Source organism: Urocitellus parryii (assembly GCF_045843805.1).
Source record: "Urocitellus parryii isolate mUroPar1 chromosome 8 unlocalized genomic scaffold, mUroPar1.hap1 SUPER_8_unloc_1, whole genome shotgun sequence".
Taxonomy (NCBI): domain Eukaryota; kingdom Metazoa; phylum Chordata; class Mammalia; order Rodentia; family Sciuridae; genus Urocitellus; species Urocitellus parryii.
The window spans coordinates 102,502-126,204 of NW_027551785.1; the positions used below are offsets into that span (position 1 = coordinate 102,502).

General features: G+C 42.2%; 1 protein-coding gene across 1 annotated transcript; it reads right to left on the reverse strand.

Moving 5' to 3' along the window:
- Positions 1-126: 126 nt before the first annotated feature.
- Positions 127-18,723, reverse strand: LOC144251512 (acetyl-CoA acetyltransferase, cytosolic). The gene is made up of 9 exons (XM_077794383.1): positions 18,622-18,723; positions 17,881-18,015; positions 14,608-14,789; positions 12,280-12,397; positions 3,111-3,254; positions 2,342-2,464; positions 1,295-1,449; positions 688-798; positions 127-302 (listed from the first exon to the last, which is right to left on the reverse strand). Exons 1-9 carry the CDS (start codon positions 18,674-18,676, stop codon positions 132-134), a joined length of 1,194 nt encoding a protein of 397 aa, XP_077650509.1. The 5' UTR covers positions 18,677-18,723; the 3' UTR covers positions 127-131.
- Between the last annotated feature and the right edge of the window lie 4,980 nt (positions 18,724-23,703).

Sequence of the window (23,703 nt, forward strand, 5' to 3'; positions counted from 1 at the left end):
GAATCTCCCTTTCATTTATAACAATGTTAAATGCAATGTCTTATACCTTGAGTAGTATACATGCTATCAACTTCTGTTTTGTGAAGATGGTCTCCATCCTCACTTTGGTTATCACAATGTGGTTAAGTATTTCATCCTCTCTGAACACACATTGCTATTCCCATCCCACCTCCCACACACAGGGCAGCAACACCACGGGTTCCACCAGTTCTCTCCAATGTGTGTAACAGCGTCACAAGAATTCTACAGCCAGATGCTCCAAGAGGATGGCCCAAGGCGATGGCCCCTCCCTCAATGTTGACCTAAGAAGAAAAAGATTCTTCTTAGATCCTTGATCTCCAGATAGAGGTTAAAATCCCAAATATCTTTGTCCACTTAAGTGTCAAAACTTTCAAGCTCAATTTTCATCATGACTGCTTAGAAATAAAATCATAACCTTTGGTATGCATTGGTGACAACCTTTTGTTATTTTTTAAAATATTTTTTAGTTGTTGATGGACCTTTATTTGTTTGTGGTGCTGAGAATCTAACCCAGTGCCTCACGCATGCTAAGCAAGTGCGTTACCACTGAGCCACAACTGCAGTCCCCCTTTGTTATTTTGTAATTAATCTGTCCCAATATCATCCACTGCCAAGCGGACAACCCTATTTCATATTTTCATTGTACTGATTTTTCTTTTTATTTACCTTCTCTGGGTTTAATCCAAGTTCTTTAGTTATTGCAACAGAGACAGCTGCAAAGGGTTCATTAATTTCAAACAGATCAACATCTTCCAGGGACCAGCCTGCTTTAGCAACCTAAAGAAAGATAAATGGGATATAGGTCTGGTTGAAAGCCTTAAAGTTAAACCTTGTTTGTTGACTTACGAAGATAATGTTCCACATTTAAGGATCTCTTAAACTACCACTATGTGGTGTTCCTAGATCAGCCCAATGATTTAATTCTATCCAAAAGGTTAAGGGTGTGCTGTTTAAAAACATCCCTCAAAAATTCCAGATTCATAAATATTGAACCAGTAGCATCAGTCATGTCCATGTCCATGTAAGGTGATGGAATAGAAAAGAGCCGAATGCTGCTCTTCATGGTAAGAAACAAAGCTACCAATAAGGACTTGTGTTTTACAAAGGGAAAGAGCAGATGAAACCTGACAAAACCAAGCACAATCCTGGCATCCCAAGTAGTAGGAAGACTAAGCAGAAATTAGAAGTGAAGTGAACTGAATACGGGAACACAGATTATTGGTCTAAAGAGTTCTTACCTAGAGTGAAGGATGAGATCTAAAGTTACACTTACAGCTTGCTTTATGGCTGGAATAGGTCCTATTCCCATGATGGAAGGTTCCACACCTACTTGTGACCAAGAAACAATCTCTGCTAAAGGTGAAAGCCCACGATTGTTAGCTTCTGACTTCTTCATGAGAACCACAGCTGCTGCACCATCATTCATTCCTATAAAATGTAAGCGACTTGATTTCCACGATGCTCATTAATTTTACTTAAAAGAATTTCACTTTTCCATTTGAAGACATTAAATTACTTGGCCATCTTGGCAAAGCCATTTGCCACAATTCAGACTTTATAGGGTAGAAAAGCCATTTGGGGCTAGGAATGTGGCTCAGTGGTAGAGCATTTGTGAAACATGCATGGGGCCCTGGGTTTGAGCCCCAACACTAAAAAAAAAGTGAATTGGTATGTTTGACCCTGCATGTTGGCATGTGCCTGTGATTCCAACCATAAGAGGCTGAGGCAGGAGGATCACAACCTAAAGGCCAGCCTGAGCAACTTAGCGAGACCCTGTCAAAAAAAAAAAAAAAATCATTGTGGTTGCAGCTTTGGTAAAGTGCCTTGGTTCAGTTACCATATTGGGAAAAAGAGAAAGAATGGAGAGGTTATAGCAGTGGAGTAGTAGAGACTTAGGAAGTCTCTACTGGAATAAATATACTCAGGAATCACAGAAGGGTACTAGGAATTTCTGTATTAGAAAAGCATAAAGGCAGCTGTATATCTTTTTTTCCTTTTTTTTTTTTAAGAGAATTTTTAATATTCTTTAGTTTTCGGCAGACACAACGTCTTTGTATGTGGTGCTGAGGATCGAACCAAGGCCACAAGCATGCCAGGCGAGTGCGCTACCGCTTGGGCCACTCCCCAGCCTTATACTGTATTTTCTATGTCTAGTTGGACTACCAAGAAATCAAATTCAATATAGGCTAATGATCAAATAGAATTCTTCCTTAAACTAAAATGAATTTTAAGAACCATTTTGTGTATTAAAAAGGTATTCACTTCACTTGTTAGACCTTGCAGAAAATATATCTCCCCAGATACCCATCAAAAATTGAACCTGAAGCATTAGCTGGGGTGACGGTTCCTGTTCCATCCGTAACAAAGTAGGGCTTCAGCTTGGACATGGCTTCAAGGTTAGTCCCATGGCGAGGAAACTCGTCTGTTTTAACTTCAGTGAGACCTACAAGAAGAGAAGCCAAGATTTAGATTGTCCTGGGAATGATAGGTTTCCCAGAAATGAGGATTCATATTTGGCAGAAAGATTGTTAATATATACCCACTCATTCCAGTAGAAGAAAAGTACAATTACTATATGTTCCAAATCTGTAACCTTTCCTGAGGGAGATGTAAAAGCAAAAGGTGCTAGAGTTTGCATCGTAGCACTTTTGGCTGGTTAAAACTGAGTGAATCAGGAAGTCTTAACAGCCAATCTCAAGATTGCCTGGAGGTGAGATGTCAGTTATCAATGAAGGAACTTGATTGCAGCATTCTGTGTTAGACAATGGCATGTGACCATTCTCTAGAATATGAGTCACACACAGAAGCAACAGGAATTAATGGATGTTGACTTCTGAGAAGGTTTAGTTTAGCTTATATGGGAAATAGGTCAGCTGTTGCCCCTTAATAATCTCACAAGCCAATGGCTGATAACAGTTTTCTATGTTACCATGACCCATAAATACAGCATCTCCTCTCCCCTACATTCAGATATAAGCAGGATATATCCTTGCAATCTGAAAAACCTAAGATAAAAATGTATAAAAATTCCTATATATGATTCTTACTATAAATAGGTCAAGGTTTAAATTATAATTTTTATTACCCACCTTTTCTAGAAGATACAAATACTGGTACAATCTCTTTATCAAAATGGCCAGCTTTCTGTGCATTCTCTGTCCTGTTCTGGGACAGAACTGCAACCTTGTCCTGATCTTCTCGACTCACTTGCCATTTTTTGGCTACATTTTCAGCTGTGGAAAAACAAAGTAAAACCCAACATTTTCATAAACTGGCTTTTGGTAGTTCAAGCTGTCCACACTTAAAGCAGTGCAGACCACACCTACTAGCAGGCTTCCTAGTGGGCTGAGGTGCAATGCTGGGCGTTGTCTGCAATGCCCTGTCCTGGCAGCGATCTGAAAATGCTGCAATGACTCAGGCCATTTTTGCCCCATTTGCTTTAACATTCTCTTTCCAAACCATCTGAGTAAAAGCTGGAGATACACTGTCCTTTCACCCTGAATTTTAATTTCAGTGTACATGTCCCAAAAACAAGGCCTTTTTTTTTTTTAACATAACCACAGTTATAAAAATCAGAAAATTTAATACTACTGTCTAATTCTTGGTCCCTATTCAAATTTAACCTATCATCCTACTAGTCAATAGGAAGATATTTTCTTCTTCAGTACAGAATCCAATGCAGGAGTATGTATTACATCATTTAACTATTCATCTCTAGTATCCTTTAATCTGGAACATTCTTTAGACTACCTTTGTGTTTCATAAACTTGCTCTTCCAGCTCTGAGATTCTTCAGCATGGTCTGCTCTATGAAAAGGACTTTGAACTACACATTTTCTTTTTTCCTCTTTAACTGGAAATTTGAACCCAGGGCCTTGTGCATGTTAAATTTGAGAAGCATGGGCCAGCTACTTAATCAAATGTCCTCAATTTGGGTTGTCTCATGTTTCCTCAAGCTTATATGTGACAATTTTGCTTAAAGGCAGAATACCACCAAATGATGGCATGATCTTTCTGGAATCTTGTCATGGCATGATCTTTCAGGAATCTTGTCAGGACATGAAAGTAATCAATGTATCCCAGATGATGTCAGATTTGGTCCCTGGTTACAGTGGTATCTGCCAGGTTTCTAACTCTACAGGTACTATTTTTCCATTTATAATTAATCAGTAAGTTATGGGAAGTTGTTCTAAGTCTAGGAAAATATCTTCTTATTAAACTTCTTCATTAGTTTTAGCTTTCATTCATGATTTCTAATGCCAACATTCTTTTGATATGGACTAACTGGTTTTATATCAAAAAGAAGAGTTTGCCTTTACAGACACTACTGAAATTAAAGCCTCAACCCCAGTACAATAATAGTGGATGATCTCAACACACCTCTCCCATCAGTATATTACTCATCCAAACATAAATGCAGTAAAGATTCTTTGGACCTAAAAAATTTAAATCAAATGGACTTAACAGACATCTATAGAACATTTCGTTTGACATCAGCTTAATATACTTTCTTCTTAGCTGCTCATGGAAACATCCAAAATAGAACATATTTGAGGCCACAAAGCAACTCAGCATATACACAGACACAGAGAAAAAGATACAAGTCCATGCATCTTATCTGATCATAATAAAATGAAATTAGGAAAAAAAAACTAGAAAAACTATTTTAACACATGGAGATTTAACAACACACTTATGAATGATGAATAAGTGATAGAAGAAATTGGGAGAAATTTAAAAATTCTTAGAATCCAATGAGAATTGTGATATAACATACCAGAACCTCTGGGACACTATTAGAACAGTTCTAAGAAGAAAGATAGCTGAGTGTCACGTCACATAAGAAAATCAGAGAGAACCCAAATAAATCTAATGATACATTTGACTCGAGGGTCTTGAAAAAGAACAAACCAATTCCAAAACCAAAAGATGGAAAGAAATAATCATCAGAGTCAAAAATCAATGAAATTGAGAAAAACATATAAAAAGGAACAATGAACAAAGAATCGTTTCTTTGAAAAAGATAAACAAGATTGATTAGCCCATAGCCTAACAAAAGAAAAAGACCCAAATTAATACAATTAGAGATGAAAAAGGAGAAATCACTACAGACATCACAGAAATTCAAAGGATATTAGGGATTATTTTGAAAACTCCAATAAATTGGAAACCAAGAAGAAATGGATACATTTCTAGATATATATGACCTACTAAAGTTGAATTAAGAGAACAAAAACACCTAAACAGACCAATAACAAGTAAATGAACATCTAGGAATAACCTAACCAAGGAGATGAAAGACCTCTACAATGAATATTAGAAATTGAAGACAACCCAAGAAAATGGAAAGACCCTCCATGTTCATGGATAATTAATACTGTTAAAATGGCCATTTTGCCAAAATCGATATACAGATTCAATGTAATCTCCATCAAAATACCAATGACATTCTTCACAGAACTAGATAAAGCGGTCCTAAGATTCATTTGAAAGAATACAAGACTCAGAATAGCCAAAGCAATTTTTTTTAAATATTTTTTTAGTTGGACACAATACCTTTATTTTACTTATTTATTTTTATGGAACCCAATACCCCGCATGTGCTAGGTGAGTGCTCTACTGCTGAGCCACAACCCCAGCCCTAGCCAAAGCAATTCTAAGTAAAAAAAAAAAGAAAAAAGAAAAAAAAATTCTGGAAACATCACAATACCTGACCTCAAATTATACTATAGAGCTATAGTAACAAAAACTGTAAGTGCTGGCATAAAACAGATAATTAACCAATGGTACAGAATAGAAGACAGAGACAAACCCACTCAGATACAGTCATCTGACCCTTGACAAAGGTGCTGAAAACACTAGAGAAAAAAAACAGCCTTTTTAACAAATGGTGTTATTCATATGTAGAATACTGAGACAAGCTCTACCCTGGATCAAAGACCTAGGAATAAGATCAGAAACTGCAACTTCTAGAAGAAAATGTGGGTTCGACATTCTAACATATAGGTGCAAGCAATAACTTTGTCAATAAGACTCTAAAAGCTCAGGAAATAATGCCGAAAATTAATATATGGATGGCATCAAAAGCTTCTGCACAGAAAAAAAGAAAAGAAAAACACCAACAATATGAAGAGAACCTATAGAATGGGAGAGAACCTTTGCTACTCTTCTGACAAAGGATTAATATACAGAATATTTAAAGAACTAAAAAAAACTTAACACCAAAAAACCAAAGAACCCAATTAATAAATGGGCAAATGAACTAAACTGACTAAACTGACAGTTCTCAAAAGAAGAAATACAAATAAATGGTCAACAAATACATGCAAATGTTCAACAAAGTTAGCAATTGGGAAAATGAAATCAAAACTACATTGAGATTTAGACTTCATCAACACCAGTCACAATGGCAGTCATCAGGAATACAAACAATAATAAATGCTTGACAGTATGTGGAGAAAAACGAACACCTTTACACTGGTGGTGGGATTGTAAATCAGTACAACCACTATGGAAATCACTGCAGAGATTCCTCAGAAGACTAGAAATGGAACCATGTGACACAGCTATACCACTTCTCGGTATTTATCCTGAAGAATTAAAGTCGTCATACTATAGCATACACACATACCCATGCTGATGGTAGCAAAATTCACAATAGCCCAACTAGGGAAACAGCCTAGGTGTCTGTCAATGGATGACTGGATAAAGAAAATGCGGTACATATACACAATACAGTTTTATTCACCCACACAGAAGAATGAAATTATATCATTTACAGGAAAATAAATAAACTGGAGAACACTATGTTAAGTGAAATAAGCCAAACTCTGAAAGTCAAGGGTCCTATGCCTTCTCTCACATGCAAAAGTGGAGAGGAAAAAGGAAAAGGTGGTAGGGTATGGAATCTCATGAAAGTCAAAGGGAGATCAGGAGAGTAAAGAAAAGAGCCAGGGGTGTGGGAAGCCATTCTCACACGTGATCGGGTGCCTCCCGTTGAGGGTCTGAGGCACTTTGGCACATGTCGAAGTTTTTCCCGTCCCTCTCCTGATGAGAGAGCCCATCCGTGTGGGGGTGTGCCTGACCACTGACCCCGGGGACCCAATCGCTGACCCTGACCTTGGAGTGCAGCCCCCCCTCAACCTTCATTGGATGGAATTCTCCCCTGAATCTCTGGTTCCCTAATAAAAGGCTACTCCCCGGCGTGCTCGCTCTCTCTCTCCTGCTAGCCCTGAGTAATCCTTGCTGCCCTGCTGGGCGGCTAGAGGAGCGAACCAGAGAGGGGAGCCGTCTCGGACCTAGCAATAGAATTAAGGTAATTGAGTCTTGTGTTTTTATTTCGATCTCGTCTAACTAACTTTATGCCTAGAACCTCATTAATGAAACCACTGCGCAGGCCGCGTGGTAGACAGGGGGAGGCAGGAGGGGAGAACCACTGGTGAATGATACTGGCCAAATAATATTGTCATGTTGTCATGTGCATGTAGGAACATGTAACAATGAATTCCACCATTGCATACAACTACAGTACCCCAATAAAAAATATGGAGATGGGTGCAGTGGCACACACCTATAATCCCACCAACTCAGGAGACTGACGTAGGAGAATCACAGATTCAAAGCCAGCCTCAAAAACTTAGCAAGGCCCTCTCACCATAAAATTTTTTAAAAGGGCTGGGATGTATCTCAGTGGCAAAGTGTCCTTGCATTCAATTCCTATCACCAAAAAAAAAAAAAAAAAAAGCATGAGTTATTTTGATTTACCAATTGCATTGTCAATAAACATAAAACCAGGGGCCTTCTAGATAGCTGGTTAATATGTAACGTGGAGTGCAAAAAAATAGTTAAGTACCAGTGCCGCAGTCTGGCAGGGCACAAAATAACCGAGCCTCCACGAGGCACTTGTAGGTTCCAACAGGAACAACTTTATTGCCCGAACTCAACCAGCACTCCACGCGCCTCCCCGGGAACTCTCTCACCCTCCACTGGGCTCCACGCGAACTCAAGGGGCACCCCATGAGAACTCAAGGGGCACCCCAGGAGAACTCAACGGGCACCCCATGAGAACTCAACGGGCACCCCACGAGAACTCCACTGGGGACTCCAAAGTAGCAGGCGCCTGAGGCAGCAGAAGCTGCCCTATTGTCGGACAGCAGGGTCCATATACAACTCAATACACAGGGGTCCATATACAACTCAATACACAGCCTGTTTCAATCCAGCATCATCCAGTCACAGCAATTATAATTTAATTATCATCATCTTAATGGCTTGCTGGCTCACCTCTTAACCACTCCTTCTGGCACCATCCCTACTCGGCTGTGGCTCTCAGCATACCAGAAGTACTGGTTTGTATCTGATACTGCTTCTACTACAGAAAGAACCACTCTTTGGAGGCCCTGTTTCCTCATTTGGTAAATGAGGGGACTGATCCAGAAAACCTGGGGTACATCTCAATTCTATTACTATTGGGTTTTTTTTTTTGGGGGGGGAGGTATGGGAGTTTGAACCCAGGGCCACTTAACCACGGAGCCATATCCCCAATCCAAGTAGGTCCCATCTCTAACATATCTGGATGTCAAGGATTCACAAAGTGGAGAGAATACTTATTTCATTTCATTAAAGAGGAATTATGCATTTCTAAGTAGGGATATAAAAATGATTAGCAAGTTGGGAAGATGGCAGAGTAGAGGTCCCCATGCACTAACTGTTCCTCCACAGAAAAGAAACAAAACAACAGCAATGTAACTGCTTGAGGGAAAGTGGCCATGGTGACCACTGATATTGACAAAGAAAACCAAACCTGACGAAAACCAGAAACCAGGGAGAATAAGAAAGCAAAAGAAGCAGAAGACCCCAGCACCTGGCACGGGGCGACTGGGGAAGGGGATGCTCCCCACTGGGGGGTGGGGTAAAGGTGAAACAGAGTCGCAGCATGACCAGGAAGGCTGCAACCTTTGGACAAATAGCTTAAGTAAATAAGTGACCTGGAGACCGCACAATAAGCCAGCTTCAGAGAAGGAATTCAGTGCATTCCCAGCCTCTCAGAAGCTACAGCCAGAAGCCATCTTGAGAAAGATCCTGTTATATGCAACTATACTGCTGTAGGGGTACAAAAGCTGGCATAAACACAATCTCCAGGGCTGGGGATGTGGCTCAAGCAGAAATGCGCTCACCTGGCATGCGTGGGGCGCTGGGTTCGATCCTCAGCACCACATAAAAATAAAATAAAGATGTGGTGTCCACCAAAAACTGAAAAAACAAACAAACAAAAAAAACCTATATTCTCCAGTAACACCCCGCTATGTTGACTGGAAATGCAGTCACATGAGACACTCCTGGTTTGGGGCAGTGTCGCCAACACAAACTTGCCAAGAGCTTTACAGTGCTGAGAGCACTCTGGAATCAGTGGTTTCAGTGAACCTGGCTTCTGTGATGGGGAGCAATACCAGTTGGTCTGGTGTTTGCAGGGCCCAGGTCTGAAGGCACTGGGATTGAGGATAGCAGATCACCTGGTTCCCGGGATCCTCAATCAGCCCAGAACTCAGTGATTCAATTGCCACTCCCACTTTGGGAGGCTCTGGCATTTGCCACAATTCTGGGTCACAGACTAAAAACCTCCAGAGCAAATATACTCCTGGGACAGGTGGCTTTCCACCCAAACTTGGTGAGAAGTTCTTGACTGCCACAGCCCAGCATCTGCCAGGCCCTGGATGTGCAAGCTAAAACCTCTGAAGAGAATATACCCCTGGCACAGCCGACGTCTGCATTAACTCACTGGGCAAGAAAGATCTGACACAGCCTGCATGCACCCCAACTGGTTTGAGAGCTGAGGAAATTCCAGCAAACTACAGCCCCCATCCCCGACCCTCACCCAGTACTTGGTGGATTCCAACCCTAGGAGACCCAGGGAGATGACGGGCACAGCTCAGGACCAGCAGCCCTCACTCGCATTTCCTGAGCACCTTGGCCAGGAGGAATTATTGACTCCTGTTATTTTTTTGTCATTGTTACTTTTTATTATTTATTTTCTTTTAGTCTGTTACTTTATTTCATTTTAAACTTTTAAGTGCCTTTCTCATTTTTTCCTTTTTATTTCTATTTGTATCATTATCTTTCTCTTCCTTCTCCTTTTTATTTTTTTATGTAAGTATTCTCCCCTTGGTGTTTTGTCTGTTTTCGTTTTGCTTTATTCTCTCTCTTTTTCTTCCAGTGCTGAAATTGGGCTCAAGGCCTCATGCACACTAGGACAGACGCTCAGCCTCTGAGCTACAACAGAAGCCCGCTCAAATCCTGGCAGAAAGTTCTACATAAAGAAGAGGGACATGAGCCCTAAGCTGTGAACCTGTCCCCATGCTGGCTCCCAGGCAGAAACTTCCACAGTGGTGCAGAGAGAAGACGCACAACAGTGGCTGACATCGCATCTAAGTGGGTTCTCTACATCAACCACAGCCATACCTGACCCACTGTACAGGGCTGGTAGGACGGAAGGCGATTCCCACAGAGGAGCCGTGTGAATCCAGCCGCTGCCCTTCCTGGTGAAGCACCCAGATCTGCACTAGTCTCCAGTAAAGAGAACAAGAGCTTTAGGGCCAGGTGCTGTGGCGCACACTTGTATCCCAGAGGCCCTAAACAACTCAGTGAGACCCTATCTCTACATAAAATATTAAAAAACGGGCTAGGGATGGCTCAGTGGTTAAGTGTCCCTGGGTCCAATCCCCGGTACCAGAAAAAGAGCTTCAGGTGCTTCAACACAACGGAAGCAGCCAGCATCATAATCATTTATAACAGAGCTACTATGAATAGCATCTGGAAATCTCCAGCTCCTGATAGGACTGCCACTCTCATGGTAGAAGTGGCCACAGAGGCACATCCCACATATTGTGCTGCCCACACCACTCTCAAGCACCAGAGTGTCTCATGGTATCGCCCACTCTGAAACACTACACCCTGTGCAAACCCACAAATCACAACTAAAGAAGCTACAGGGAGATTACACACTATGGAGTCCAGTTGAAAATAAACTCAACACATACAACAAACCAATATCCCATGTTTCGCTAGCAGAAGAAAGCCTCATACTAAGAAGGGCACCACATAAAAGTGGAAGAGAGATTAATCCCAACAGATTTGCAAATCTCAACATAGAAATACAAGAAATAGAAGAAAAAAAAAGGTAATGTCACCTAAAGTTCATAACTCCATAATAACAGATTTCAGAAATATTAAAGTGGATGAAATACTAAACAAGGAATTCAAAAGAATGATTTTTTTAAGCACTCAAACAGTTGAATGAATTGAAATTTTTTTAGTTGTAGATGGACACAATACCTTTATTTTATTTGTTTATTTTTATGTGGTGCCAGGGATCGAACCCAGTGCCTCACGCATGCTAGGCAAGCGCTCTACCCACTAAGCCACCACCCCAGCCCAGTTGAATGAGTTGAAGAAAACAATGCAGAATGTGAATGAGCAGTTCAAAAATAAAGATTTTGAAAAAGAACCAAAGAGAAATTTTTGAAAAGAAATGAAAAATTCATTTGAAAGCCTCAAGAACAGTGGATTAAACAAAAGAAAGTATTGAAGCTTGAAGACAGATGACCTAAAAGTGGAGGAGGGACTAAACGGGACTCTTAGGGGTTAGGAGGAGGTTCAAGCAGCAGCAGCAAAAGCTACACCAGCAGCATTCCAGCAAGTGGTTTTCCAGGGGACACTCTCCGGAGTGCTGCCCTGTGACGTTTCCTACTTTGTTCTTGATTATTCTCTTCACTTTCTTTGCCTTCGTGTATTAAAATAATCAAAATCTGTCATCTTGGCTTTCTTTTCTCTGGCTTCAGTCTTCTTGGCCCACTTTGTGGCCACACATTTTGTACTGATATCTGCCTTCTGCCAGGCCTGTGGGACATACTGCTGGAGGACACTGTGTGGGAACTTAAGGATGGAGTCAGTTAGCCGCAGGCATTTGGGAGGCACGGCCTACTTCCTTGCCTGAATACACTCCATCCTCCAAAGCCCTGTTCTGAACACTGGCATCTACAACTGTGACCACTTTCTGGCATGAGGCCCAAAGGAAATGTAGGCTGGCCAGCCGATCACCATAAAGTACTGAACACCATACACTTATCAGTGTCCTCTGGGTGCCATTCCACACTCAGCTTTCCAGTTAAGACAAAGGTCAAGTAGGCTGGCTGCTGGATCTGGAGGTTGACTTGTTTCAACCTTTTTAAAGTTAGTGTATGCTCAGCTACCTCTGCCTTACCTGTGATACCCATATGGTAGTTGTGAAATGCATCTGTCAGACCATCGCAGAGTATACTGTCAGCCAGCGGCATCTCCCCCACTTTTACTCCTGTTCTCAAGTGAGCCAAATGAGGAGCCTGGAAACAAGAAATAAAAGTGGATTTAAGCCAGAAACAGTGGCACATGCCTGTAATCCCAGCTACTCAGGAGGCTGAGGCAAAGGGATCACAAGTTCAAGCAGTCTGGGCAACTTAGCGAAACCCTATCTCAAAATAAAAGCAAAGAAAAAAAGAGGCGGGCTGGGGCTGTAGCTCAGCACAAAATGCTCCCAGGTTCAATCCCTGGTCCAAAAAAAGGGGAATGACTACTCTCCCACCTACCCACCACTACGGCTCCCTCAACCCTGTCCATTTGGTGTCTTATTTCCTTAAGAATCCCATTTGTAGCCAGGTATAGTGATGCATACCTGCAATCCCAGCTACTCAAGAGGCTGAGGCAGGAGGAATCAAAGTTCAAGGCCAGAATGCACAATTTAATAAGATCAAAATAAAATTAAAAGAAGTTGAGGATATAGCTCAGCGGTAGAGGGCTTGAGTTCAACTCCCAGTACCACCACCCCCTCAAAAAAAAGAAGCAGAATCCCATTATTCTTTCCAGAGAGGGAACTAATTATCTGTAAATTGAAGCATTCACCTAAGGACTTCCGTAATGCTAACAATGTGTTACTTATTTTGACAGGAGACATAATATATACAATGAGAATAAGTAGGTTGACTAATAAGAGGGATTTCTGGGTAGAAATTTCTTAACTTCCACCAACTCACTGGCACCTGTAACCGAATGGAAAGAGTAATGGGCTTGGATCCACAGGACTTGTATTTAGCCAGGCAGAGTGGCACATGCCCAAGTTGCAGCACTCAGGAAGCTGATTCAAAAGGAGCTCAGGATTTTGAGATCTGCCTGGGAAACACAGCAAGACCCATTCTCAAGCTGGGCACAGTGGCACTTGACTGTAATTCCAGTGGCTCGGGAGGCTGGGGTAGGAGGATCGAGAGTTCAAAGTAAGCCTCAGGAATGGTGAGGCATTAAGCAACTCAGGGCTGGGGATGTGGCTCAGTGGTCAAGTGTCCCCGAGTTCAATCCCTGGTACCAAAAAACAAAAAAGACCCATCTCAGAGTAACAAAACAAAACAAAAGCTGTGCTTAAATGCCGACTCTGGGCATCAATTTTCTTCCCCGTAAATTGGGAATAATATCATCAATCCTACTGGGCTTTTGTGACGATATGTACAAAAGCACTTAAGAAAGTATATCATAGGATCCCATCAAAATCACTGATCATTTTTGCTACCTTCATTCTGCCTCTTTCTGACTCTCTGCAATAGCTGAGAACTGGCCTCCGACTAGTGGATTCCCAGATCAGACCTGAGCCGCCTCAGTAGAAAGCAGGGGATATCCTTTGTCTTTTCACCTCTGTGCCAATTAGAGGATTGACTTAGTGAGACAATTCCCACCTGGCAAACCTACTGGAGAAGAGCACCGCTTTGCGGTTCTCTTTTCCACATTGTTTACCTCCAAAAGGCCAACAAAGTCTGGTCCCTGGGTTTCTCCTTGTCATATGCAGGAAGATAAAAGTTAACATCTAGGGGCTGGGGATGTGGCTCAAGTGATAGCACGCTCGCCTAGCATGCATGAGGCACTGGGTTCGATTCTCAGCACCACGTAAAAATAAAATAAAGATATTGTGTCCACCTAAAACTAAAAAATAAATGTTAAAAAAATTTAACATCTAAATTTGACTTTCTTCAAATTGGAAAGAAATTTAAAACCAAGGACACAACTAACATTATGAGTTTGATTTAGAAAATACTGTATGCTTCAGTAACAATACTTTGGAAACAATGGGTTCTGTTCCAGTTGAGAGGTTTTTTCTTTTTTTTTTTTTTAAAGAGAGAGAGTGGGGGGGGAGAGAGAGAGAGAGAGAGAGAGAGAGAGAGAGAGAGAAAGAAAGAGAGAATTTTTTTAATATTTATTTTTTAATTATTGGCGGACACAACATCTTTGTTGGTATAGTGGTGCTGAGGATCGAACCCGGGCCGCACGCATGCCAGGTGAGCGCGCTACCGCTTGAGCCACATCCCCAGCCCCAAGAGAGGTTTTTTCTTCAAATGGAATTTCCCTTCCAATTTGAAGACAAATACACACATAGGTAGGGTCAAGGTTGAGTCCAATTTTTGTTGGCTTACTATTGATTCCAGTTCTGATACGCATCAGCTTATTCTGCAATGGTATGGGCACAAGTTTATCAGTGAGAGGTCACTGAGAGGCATTTTTTCAAAGGACTTACCTTGCTCATACTTTCCATGCCTCCTGCAACCACAATGCTGGAGTCACCAACCCCTATAGACTGGGCTGCAAGACACACAGCTTTTAGGCCTGACCCACAGATCATTTGGCAGGTCCACGCTGGAACAGAGTATGGAATCCCTGCACCCATACTGGCTTGTCTAGCAGGATTTTGCCCACAACCTGGAAGAAGAACAGAAGACTCTACACAATCAAGGAGAAAGATAAAATATCAGGGTGCAACTACATGTAAAATTGCCAACTATGCCACCTGCCACTTTTTGAAAGCCCACAGCTAAGTTGCACTGAAAGCACAAAGGCCTATAAGTCTCCATGAGTCAGTCTAGACCTTGAATATATATTGCCTTGTGCTGCTCTTCAGCTATTTAACAGATAGAAGCTTTCTCCTCCACAAAGAAATTCTTAATACCTTAAAAAGACAAAACCCTAAATTTAGGAAATGATTACTGAACATAATAGTGCAAGCATTTAATAGAATGAAAATGAGGATTCCTATCTGACACAGTGCTTATCACTAACTGTTTGATTAGTGCCTGGCACACAGTAGGTGCTCATTGAATATTTATTACATGATTGTGGAAGATACCTGGTTTAAGAAGTATGGTGGATCTGTGTCCATGTGCTACCTCCACTTCAAACTGTGACCTTGGGAAGTTACTTGACCTCTCAAAGTCTCATTTACTCATTTGTAAAATGCAGATACTAGGATTCAACACATTTATTAAAAGGATTAAGTGAGGCAAAAGGGAAACACTTAGCATAGAGTTTAGAGGCCCTGCACTTAGTAGGCCCTCAATAAACAAAGCTGGGTTTTTTTGTTTTGTTTTACCAGGGATTGAACCCAAGGGCACTCAACCACTGAGCCACATTTCAAATTTTTTATTTTGGACAGGGTCTCATTAAGTTGCTTAGAGCCTCTCTAAGTTGCTGAGGCTGTCTTTCAACTTGTGATCCTCCCAGCCACTGGGATTACAGGCATGCACCACCATGCCCAAGTTCACAACCATATATTTTTTTTAATTTTTAAAATTATTTAATTACATTTTTAGTTGTAAATGGACACAATACCTTTATTTTATTTATTTATGTGCTGCTGAGGTTTGAACCCAGTGTCTTACACATGCTAGGCAAGTGTTCTACCACTGAGCCACAGCCCCAACCCCCACAACCGTTTATTTTTATCATAATTATGTAAGATATACTATAGAAGTCAGTGAAACAGCTGGGTAGGTATCAGTCACACACCTATAATCCCAGCAGCTTGGGAGGCTGAGACAAGAGGATTGTGAGTTCAAAGCCAGCCTCAGCAAAAAGCAAAGCACTGAGCAACTCAGTGAGACCCTGTCTCTAAATAAAATACAAAAAGAAAATAGGGCTGGGATGTGGCACAGTGCTCAAGTGGCCCTGAGTTCAATCCCTGGTATCAAAAAAAAAAAAAAAAAAAGAAGTCAATGAAACATGGAAGGAGGTATGAGAGAAACCAGTAGTGAAGCACCCTATGAAAAATGAAAAAATCTGAATTACAGGTCTGGGAAAACAGGAAGGAGGAAGGGGCCAGAACACAATCAGGCTGAGGTTGTTACAGTCATACTTTAAAGTCTTGGAGAGTCATGATAAAGTGTCACAATTCATACAAATCTTTTAAGGTTCATAAGGAGAAGCTGAGCAGAATTAGGAAGAGGAACTGCAAATATAGGTTGAGTATGTCTGTTCTGAAGATACAAAATCCTCCAAAATGTAAAACTTTTTGAGTGCTGACATGTCATAATATTCCACACATGATCTAATGTGACAGGTCAAAGTTAAAAGTCAGGATCCCAAGGGAAAAAAAAAAAACCTTCCAGGATCTTTAGCTGTGACACAAACTTTTCATGAACCAATTAAAAATATTATATAAAATTACCTTCAGGCTGTGTAAATAAGGCATATATGAAACATAAATGAATTTCATGTTCAGACTTGAGTCCCAGCCTCAACATATCTCAGTATGTATAAGCAAATATTTCAAAATTTGAAAAAAAAAACAAAAAAAACAAATTGAAAACACTTCTGGTCCCAAGCATTTTGAGTAAGGGATATTCAACCTGTACACAGATAAATGCATCAGGTCTCAGCCTGGGTAGGGGCAGAAGTTAGTTTTGGGTATTATGAATTATTACTACAATTAATTAGAATTTATAGTATTGAGTGAATATGAACTAATATTTTTGTTTCTTTTGGTGCGGGAAAGTGAACCCATTACCACATACATGGTAACCATGCACTCTACTGAAGCCAGATTTAAAGTTAGGTAGTCAGTGTAGTTAGGTAAATCAGGTCTAATACCGAGTGAAATCTAAAATGGAGGCCATGCTGGGAATGACTCAGGGAAAACAGGACAACTCATGGAATGTTAATGAAGTCCTGAAGAGGCCCTAGGCCAAAGTCCACCTGGAAGAAGTATTAATGAATAGCCCCCAGCAGATTTGAAGATAGCCCATCACAAAGAAGTGATAATGAAGTCCTTCCTGCTCAGACTACTTCTTTGGCCCACCTGTGTCCCACCCCTGAGGCCTTCCAACCTACATTCCATCACTGAAAGAACTATAAAAAGGGGAGACAACTGCACTTCCACGGATTCCACCTTCTGGGTCCCCTTCTTCCTCCGGGAGAAGTCTTTTCTTCTGTCCTTTAATAAATTTCTAATTTCTACTCTGACCTTGCCTCGGCGTGCTTCTTTGGTGTTATTCTTCAACATCGAGGAGCAAGAACTCGTCACCGGTCAACAGCGGTAACACTACCACTAAGCTACACTCCTAGATCCCCAAAATGAGTGTTAATATCAAATTAGGTATGGTCACTGATCACTGATTTATAAACCCAGCAGGAACTGGAAGTACCATGGGGGCATTCTCAGGACTCATCTTCCTCCAGACAGTGATAAGCACAGTGCAGGCTCATAGGAGGAATGTAATACATTTTCACTGATGTGTGGAGGACAATGCATTTCTTCTATGTATCAGGCTGGCCCTGCTTCTAAGGAATGGAAAGGCAGTGTAGGTTAGTGATGTAGGAACATTCAAGAAAAGCATGTAAAGAAGCCGAATCCCGAGCTGAAGAAGTTACAAGGCTGGGAGAAGGAAGATAGGATAAATCCTAGCAGGGGGAATTTGGGGCAAATGTATGGAGGCAATTGTGTGTGGTGTGTGCGCGGGGCGGGGGGCGGGGCTGTTTCTAATAAACCTATCCTTTCCTGAGGTCACTCAGGAGTTACCTGCTGCCAAAACATGTCCCAATATAACCTCGGAAACCTCTTCCGGAGCCACTGTGGCCCTTTTCAGGACTTCTTTGATGACAGCCGAGCCCAGGTCCTGGACAGGCACAGTAGATAAGGCACCATTGAATGAGCCTACAAAGAATTGTGGAGAGAGCAGAGATCTGAACCCTGGGCGCGCTGCAGAAGCCCACCACGCGCTTCGGGACTCCAGTAGCCTGAGCCAGGGCGATGGGCGCCATCTAGAAAGACCACGGAAGGTGTGGATGCGGCCCCACGCTGCCAAGGGTTCTGCCCCACTAAGGAGGTGGAGGCAACCACAGCTGACGGTCGCTTTACCAGACCCGCTCCGCCCAGTGCCTGGGCTCAGACCACCAGTGGTTCAGCCCCAGCGACCACAGCTGACAGATGGCGTGTCCCGGAGCTGGCCAATCAGGGGTCTCTCAAGAAGACGCCTCCCTGTTCCAGCCAATAGGAGGGCTTGGCAGCACAGTGGCTCTACCACGAGGAGCCAATCCGAGGACGAGGGGCGGAGCGAGCGCAGCAGGTGAGCAAGGGGCGGCGCCGCAGGCCCGGGCTAGGGAGGCGCAGGGCGCTGGAGCCCTCCCGCAGTACTGGGGGTCGCGACCGGACTATGGCCCCTCCTGTCCACCCTTTTCCCACACCACACGGGCCCGACCCTTGGCCCGACTACTGAAGCGCAGGGGGCCCGGACCCCGCGCCTACCCGCCAGCCACTCACCTATGACAGTCCGCGCCGCCGAGACGATGACCACGGGGTCTGAGCCTGCATTCATCTTGCCAGGACCGCCTCTGCCCAGCGCCGCCTGTGAGGGTGGTAAAGCTCTTCCCCGCGGCTTTCAGGCCGCGCATGGGGGCGGAGCCTGAGGCAGCCCCGCCCCCGCCGCCTCCGCGTGGTCCGCTCTGCGCAGGCGCGAGCCAGTAACCCTTCGTTCTCTCTGGGCGCTACATGGGTTCTTTGGCGCGACCTGGAGGACTCACCTTGCCTTTGGTGGGCCGGCACTACCGGCCTCTTCTAGAAGGTAAGGAACTGCACTGTCCTCCTGTCTGACAATCAGAATTTCCTTTGATGGATAGTTGGCAGTTTGGATGATGAAAGGCAAAGGGTGTGTGTATTAAGCGGGGTCACTTCTGTTTCAAACTCTTTCTATACCCTTTTGGGCCCAAATCAGAATCTCCTAGCTTTTTTTTTTTTTTTTTTTTAAGATATTGATGAACCTTTATTTGTATGAGGTGCTGAGGATCGAACCCAGTGCTTCATGCATGCTAGGCAAGTGCTCTACCATTGAGCACAACCCCACAACCCCAGCCCCAGAACCTCAGTGCCCTAGTGCCAGCTTTAGCTCTTTCCTCTTGGAAATACCTCTGCAGGCCAGCTGTGGGGCTTCCACTGTTCTGAAAGAATACCCATCCTGTTTGCTTGCCCAGCTTGCTGGCTTGCCTGCAGAGAACTCCTGAAAGACCCCCGTTTCCCTGTCCAAGGAGAATCACACGAAACACTGGCTGCAAAAAGCAAGAGGTGTTTATTGAGACACAGGCGCCTGTGGGTGCCCAGCAGAACCTCAGCCGGAGCTTTGGTGAGCTGGCACACCGGGCTTGGGGATACAGAGATATTTATAGGGTAAAGGGGCAGTTTTCGCACACGGTAAGCAATAGGTTTCTCATTAGTTAATTCTAAACTCAGCATATAGGTTACCTAAAAGGGCAAAGTTGTTTCTTTCCTCTGTTACTGGAAAAACCACATAAAAGCTACATGTTTGCACTCTGGTCCTCTTGTTCCTGCTTATTCAGGCATGCCTTGGGACCTGGTTCTCTGTCCTTTCTCAACCGGTTACACCTAACTGATTATTTGAAAAACTCCTCTGGTGCCTGCGTAGGTTTCTGGCATGCCTCGGTGGTTTTGTAACTAGGCCTGACGTTGTTGGGCTGGGGTCTTTCACTCCCATGTTCTCAGCAAGGCAGAGTCTACTATGCTAGGAAGGAAAGGGCTTCTAGGCAAGCACTGCAGTTGGTTGAGAACACTATATAATGGAACAAGAGAACGTGTCACAAGATTGTGGAGGGAAAAGCTGTTGACAAGTCTGGAGAAAGAATCCTCCTGAACTTCAAAGTAGACTGAAAAAAATCATTAGGTACTGGGAACCTACTTTAAGATTTGCAGAGATGTAATGGGTCAAATAACCCAGAGCAGATAATTGCAGTGTAGGCCCCAGAGATGGGTCTCTGAGAGGGAAAAAATTGAATAGTGGTGTTTCCTTTGAAAGAAATCCTTAGGGTCTGGGGTAGTGATGGGAACAGCAGTGCACTGCAATTCTCTGCTTTCTGATAATCCAGACTCTGTTCCCTATCCCCAAGCATATGAGAGTCCAAGGAATTCAAAGAACTTTCCCCTGGTTTCAGGTTTATTCTAACATATTTTCCTCTTAACTCTGGCCAGTCTTCACTCTCCTTTGTGGTTTTGCTCTGCTGCCCCTTAACATAATTCCCAAGGTTCCTACTTTGCATTCGTTCCCTTGTCCCTTACTAACAGGCAATTGCATGGCTTCAGTTACCACCTGATGTTGACAGCTGTGAAGTCCTATCCAACCTCCTTGTCTCTTGAGCTGACTGGTCTTCTCTACTTAAGTTTCCCATAAGCACATCAAATTTAACACAATTAAGCCCAAATCATATCTAACTCTTCCCACCTTTGTTTCTTCTCTATTTAAAATCTCACTGAGCAGTCTAACAACTATCTTCTGTTACGAAACCAGAAATCTACACCCTTTGAACTTCACTTACTTCAGGAAAGCTTCCAATTTCCTGTATTTGGTGACCTCCCACTCCCACCCCCTAGTGTCTTATACCTCACCTTACCTTTCATTTACCATATAATTCCTAATTTCATTTGTCTCCTCTACTAGACTATAAGATCTGCATCATGACCTTGTTATGTAGCTCCTAGCACATCAGGGGCATTAAATATGAATATATTCTTCTGGAGACAAGAATATATTCACTTGTCTCCTGCCTGGAGGCTCTATCTAGAACCAGCTTAGGAGGAAGTCTTGAGAAGGTAACTTTTTGTTGAGTGGCATGCAGCAGCTGTCTTCCAGGAAATCCTCAATATTGACTAAAAAGTATGTATGGGCCAGATGGGGGCTAAGAATATTGAGGAGGAAAGAAGAGAAAAAAAGTCTTAAGTTAGATCTAGAATCATGTTACCTGGGCTGCTTAGCAGAGGAAGTGGGTGGGTAACCACCATAATTTCCAAGTGCGTATAAGTAGCCACCATTTTACTGGTATTACAGAGCTAGTTTGTCCTGCAGAGGCTTTGAAACCATTCTTGGTTGTTTCATAAACAGTTGCAAGGATCCAAGTCAGGTTTTAGATACAAAGCAGAATTCACCAACTTACCAATTAGCAAATTGGTATTCATGTGAGGAGTGGTGAATCCCCAGTGGATTTGCGTAGGATGGAGGTTGGCAGTGTGCTCTGTACCACTAAGGGTAGCTCCACACTGCCTCGTCACAACTGCCCCCTAATAGGTCCAGATCAGAGATAATTACTTTATTCAGGGCTATAAAGTATTCATTATAGCCATGGAGACAGATGAATGCCCAAGACAGCATCATCATAGAAGAGTAGTGAATAATGATGGAGTACAGGGAATAAAGAGCTATTCGTGTGAGAAATGGGGAACATCTGAGAGACAAAACTGTCAGGATAACTTTCCATAATTCTGTAAAAGTATCTCGGAAGTGGTCAGCCACATAACAGCTGAGAAACCAAGCTCATCCATGGAGCTCTAAGTAACAAGTACTAACAAAACAGGTGTTCTTGAAATCTTCCCTGTAGTAGCATAGAGGCATTCACTACTTTATGTGAATGTCAATTGGTCCATCCTTCAAGGCAAGACTTGTTTTTTGTTTTCTTTTACTGGGAAATGAACTCGGGGGCACTTTACCACTAAGCTATATTCCCAGCCCTTTTTGAGACAGTCTCACTAAATTGCTGAGGCCTTGCTAAGGCCAAGGCTGGCTTTGAACTTGCACTCCTCCTGCCTCAGTCTGAGTGGCTGGGGTTACATACAGGTGTGCACCACTGCACCTGGCTTGTGAAATGTTTTTATTCCTCTTATTGGTATTTCCTTCACAGGCCAAATTTGACATTTTTGTCAGTGCTGTGGATAACACCAGCCTAGAGCCTGCCAGGCCAGCACTCTACCATTGAGCTTTGCTCCTAACTACCAAATTACTTCTAAGAGACAGTACTTAACTAAATCCATTAAATTAATCTATGTCTTTAGCTATATACTTAAAATCTGCATAATTGTAGTTTTTTGGTTATTCCATTGCCATTTCACGTGATTGTGCCCAACTTTTTAAGTATTTGGCACAGCTGTCATTAAGACTGCTTGAGTTGGCATCTCTGGTTCAGGTACAGTTCTTTTTACTGAAAAATGAAGGAAGACTAACAGTGTCTCAATTCTTGGAATCATAGTTCAGCTACCAGCTTTGAGGGGGATATTACTGAGGGAGCTCTAATGGCAACACTCTAAAGGGGCAGCTCTAACACTAACCTGTTGAAAAATTAAAGGATTCTTTAAGTAAAGCTATTATTATCTCTTCTTTTTAAAATCAACTGCTCAAATAAATTTTTTAAAATACTTTTTAATCTTTATTGGACACAATACCTTTTTTTTATTTATGTGATACTGAAGATCAAACCCAGGGACCCACATATGCTAGGTGAGCGCTCTACCACTGAGCTACAACCCCAACCCTGCAAATAAAAATTTCTATTGGGAGTAGTTTAACAAAGGGAGGTGGACTTAAAGGACTGGAACTTCACTTGGATACAGTAGTGGCTGACATTTACTGAGCAGTCACTGTGTACTTGGCACTTGCTGTGGACCAAATGTTGGCCATCCTCATATCGAATAAAATCGACTTCAAGATTAAGTTAATCAAAAGGGATAAAGAAGGGCATTATATACTGTTAAAAGGAACCATTCACCAACAATTCATAACAATTATCAATATTTATGCACCAAATAATGGCACTGCGATATTCATAAAACAAATTCTCCTCAAGTTCAAGAATCAAATAGACCATAACACAATAGTTATGGGTGACTTCAACACACCTCTCTCTCCATTGGACAGATCCTCCAAACAAAAGTTGAATAAAGAAACTATAGAACTCAATACCACAATCAATAACCTAGACTTAACTGACATATATAGAATGTATCAACCATCATCAAATGGATATACTTTTTTCTCAGCAGCACATGGATCCTTCTCAAAAATAGACCATATATTATGCCATAGGGCAACCCTCAGTAAATATAAAGGGGTGGAGATAATACCATGCATTTTATCTGATCATAATGGAATGAAACTGGAAATCAATGATAAAAGAAGGAAGGAAAAATCCTACATCACATGGAAAATGAACAATATGTTACTAAATGATCAATGGGTTACAGAAGACATAAAGGAGGAAATCAAAAAATTCTTAGAGATAAATGACAATACAGACACAACATATCGGAATCTATGGGACACAATGAAAGCAGTTTTAAGAGGGAAATTCATCGCCTGGTGGTCATTCCTCAAAAAAAGGAAAAACCAACAAATAAATGAGCTCACACTTCATCTCAAAGCCCTAGAAAAGGAAGAGCAAAACAACAGCAAATGTAGCAGAAGGCAAGAAATAATTAAAATCAGAGCGGAAATCAATGAAATTGAAACAAAAGAAACTATTGAAAAAATTAACAAAACTAAAAGTTGGTTTTTCGAAAAAATAAATAAGATTG

Coding starts and splice junctions, on each gene's coding strand:
- LOC144251512 (XM_077794383.1), bottom strand. CDS start 18,676: ATGAATGCAGGCTCAGACCCCGTGGTCATCGTCTCGGCGGCGCGGACT. Junction 18,016..18,621: donor GGCGGCGCGGACTGTCATAG/GTGAGTGGCTGG, acceptor AATTCTTTGTAG/GCTCATTCAATGGTGCCTTA. Junction 1,450..2,341: donor CACCCCAGCTAATGCTTCAG/GTTCAATTTTTG, acceptor TACATTTTATAG/GAATGAATGATGGTGCAGCA.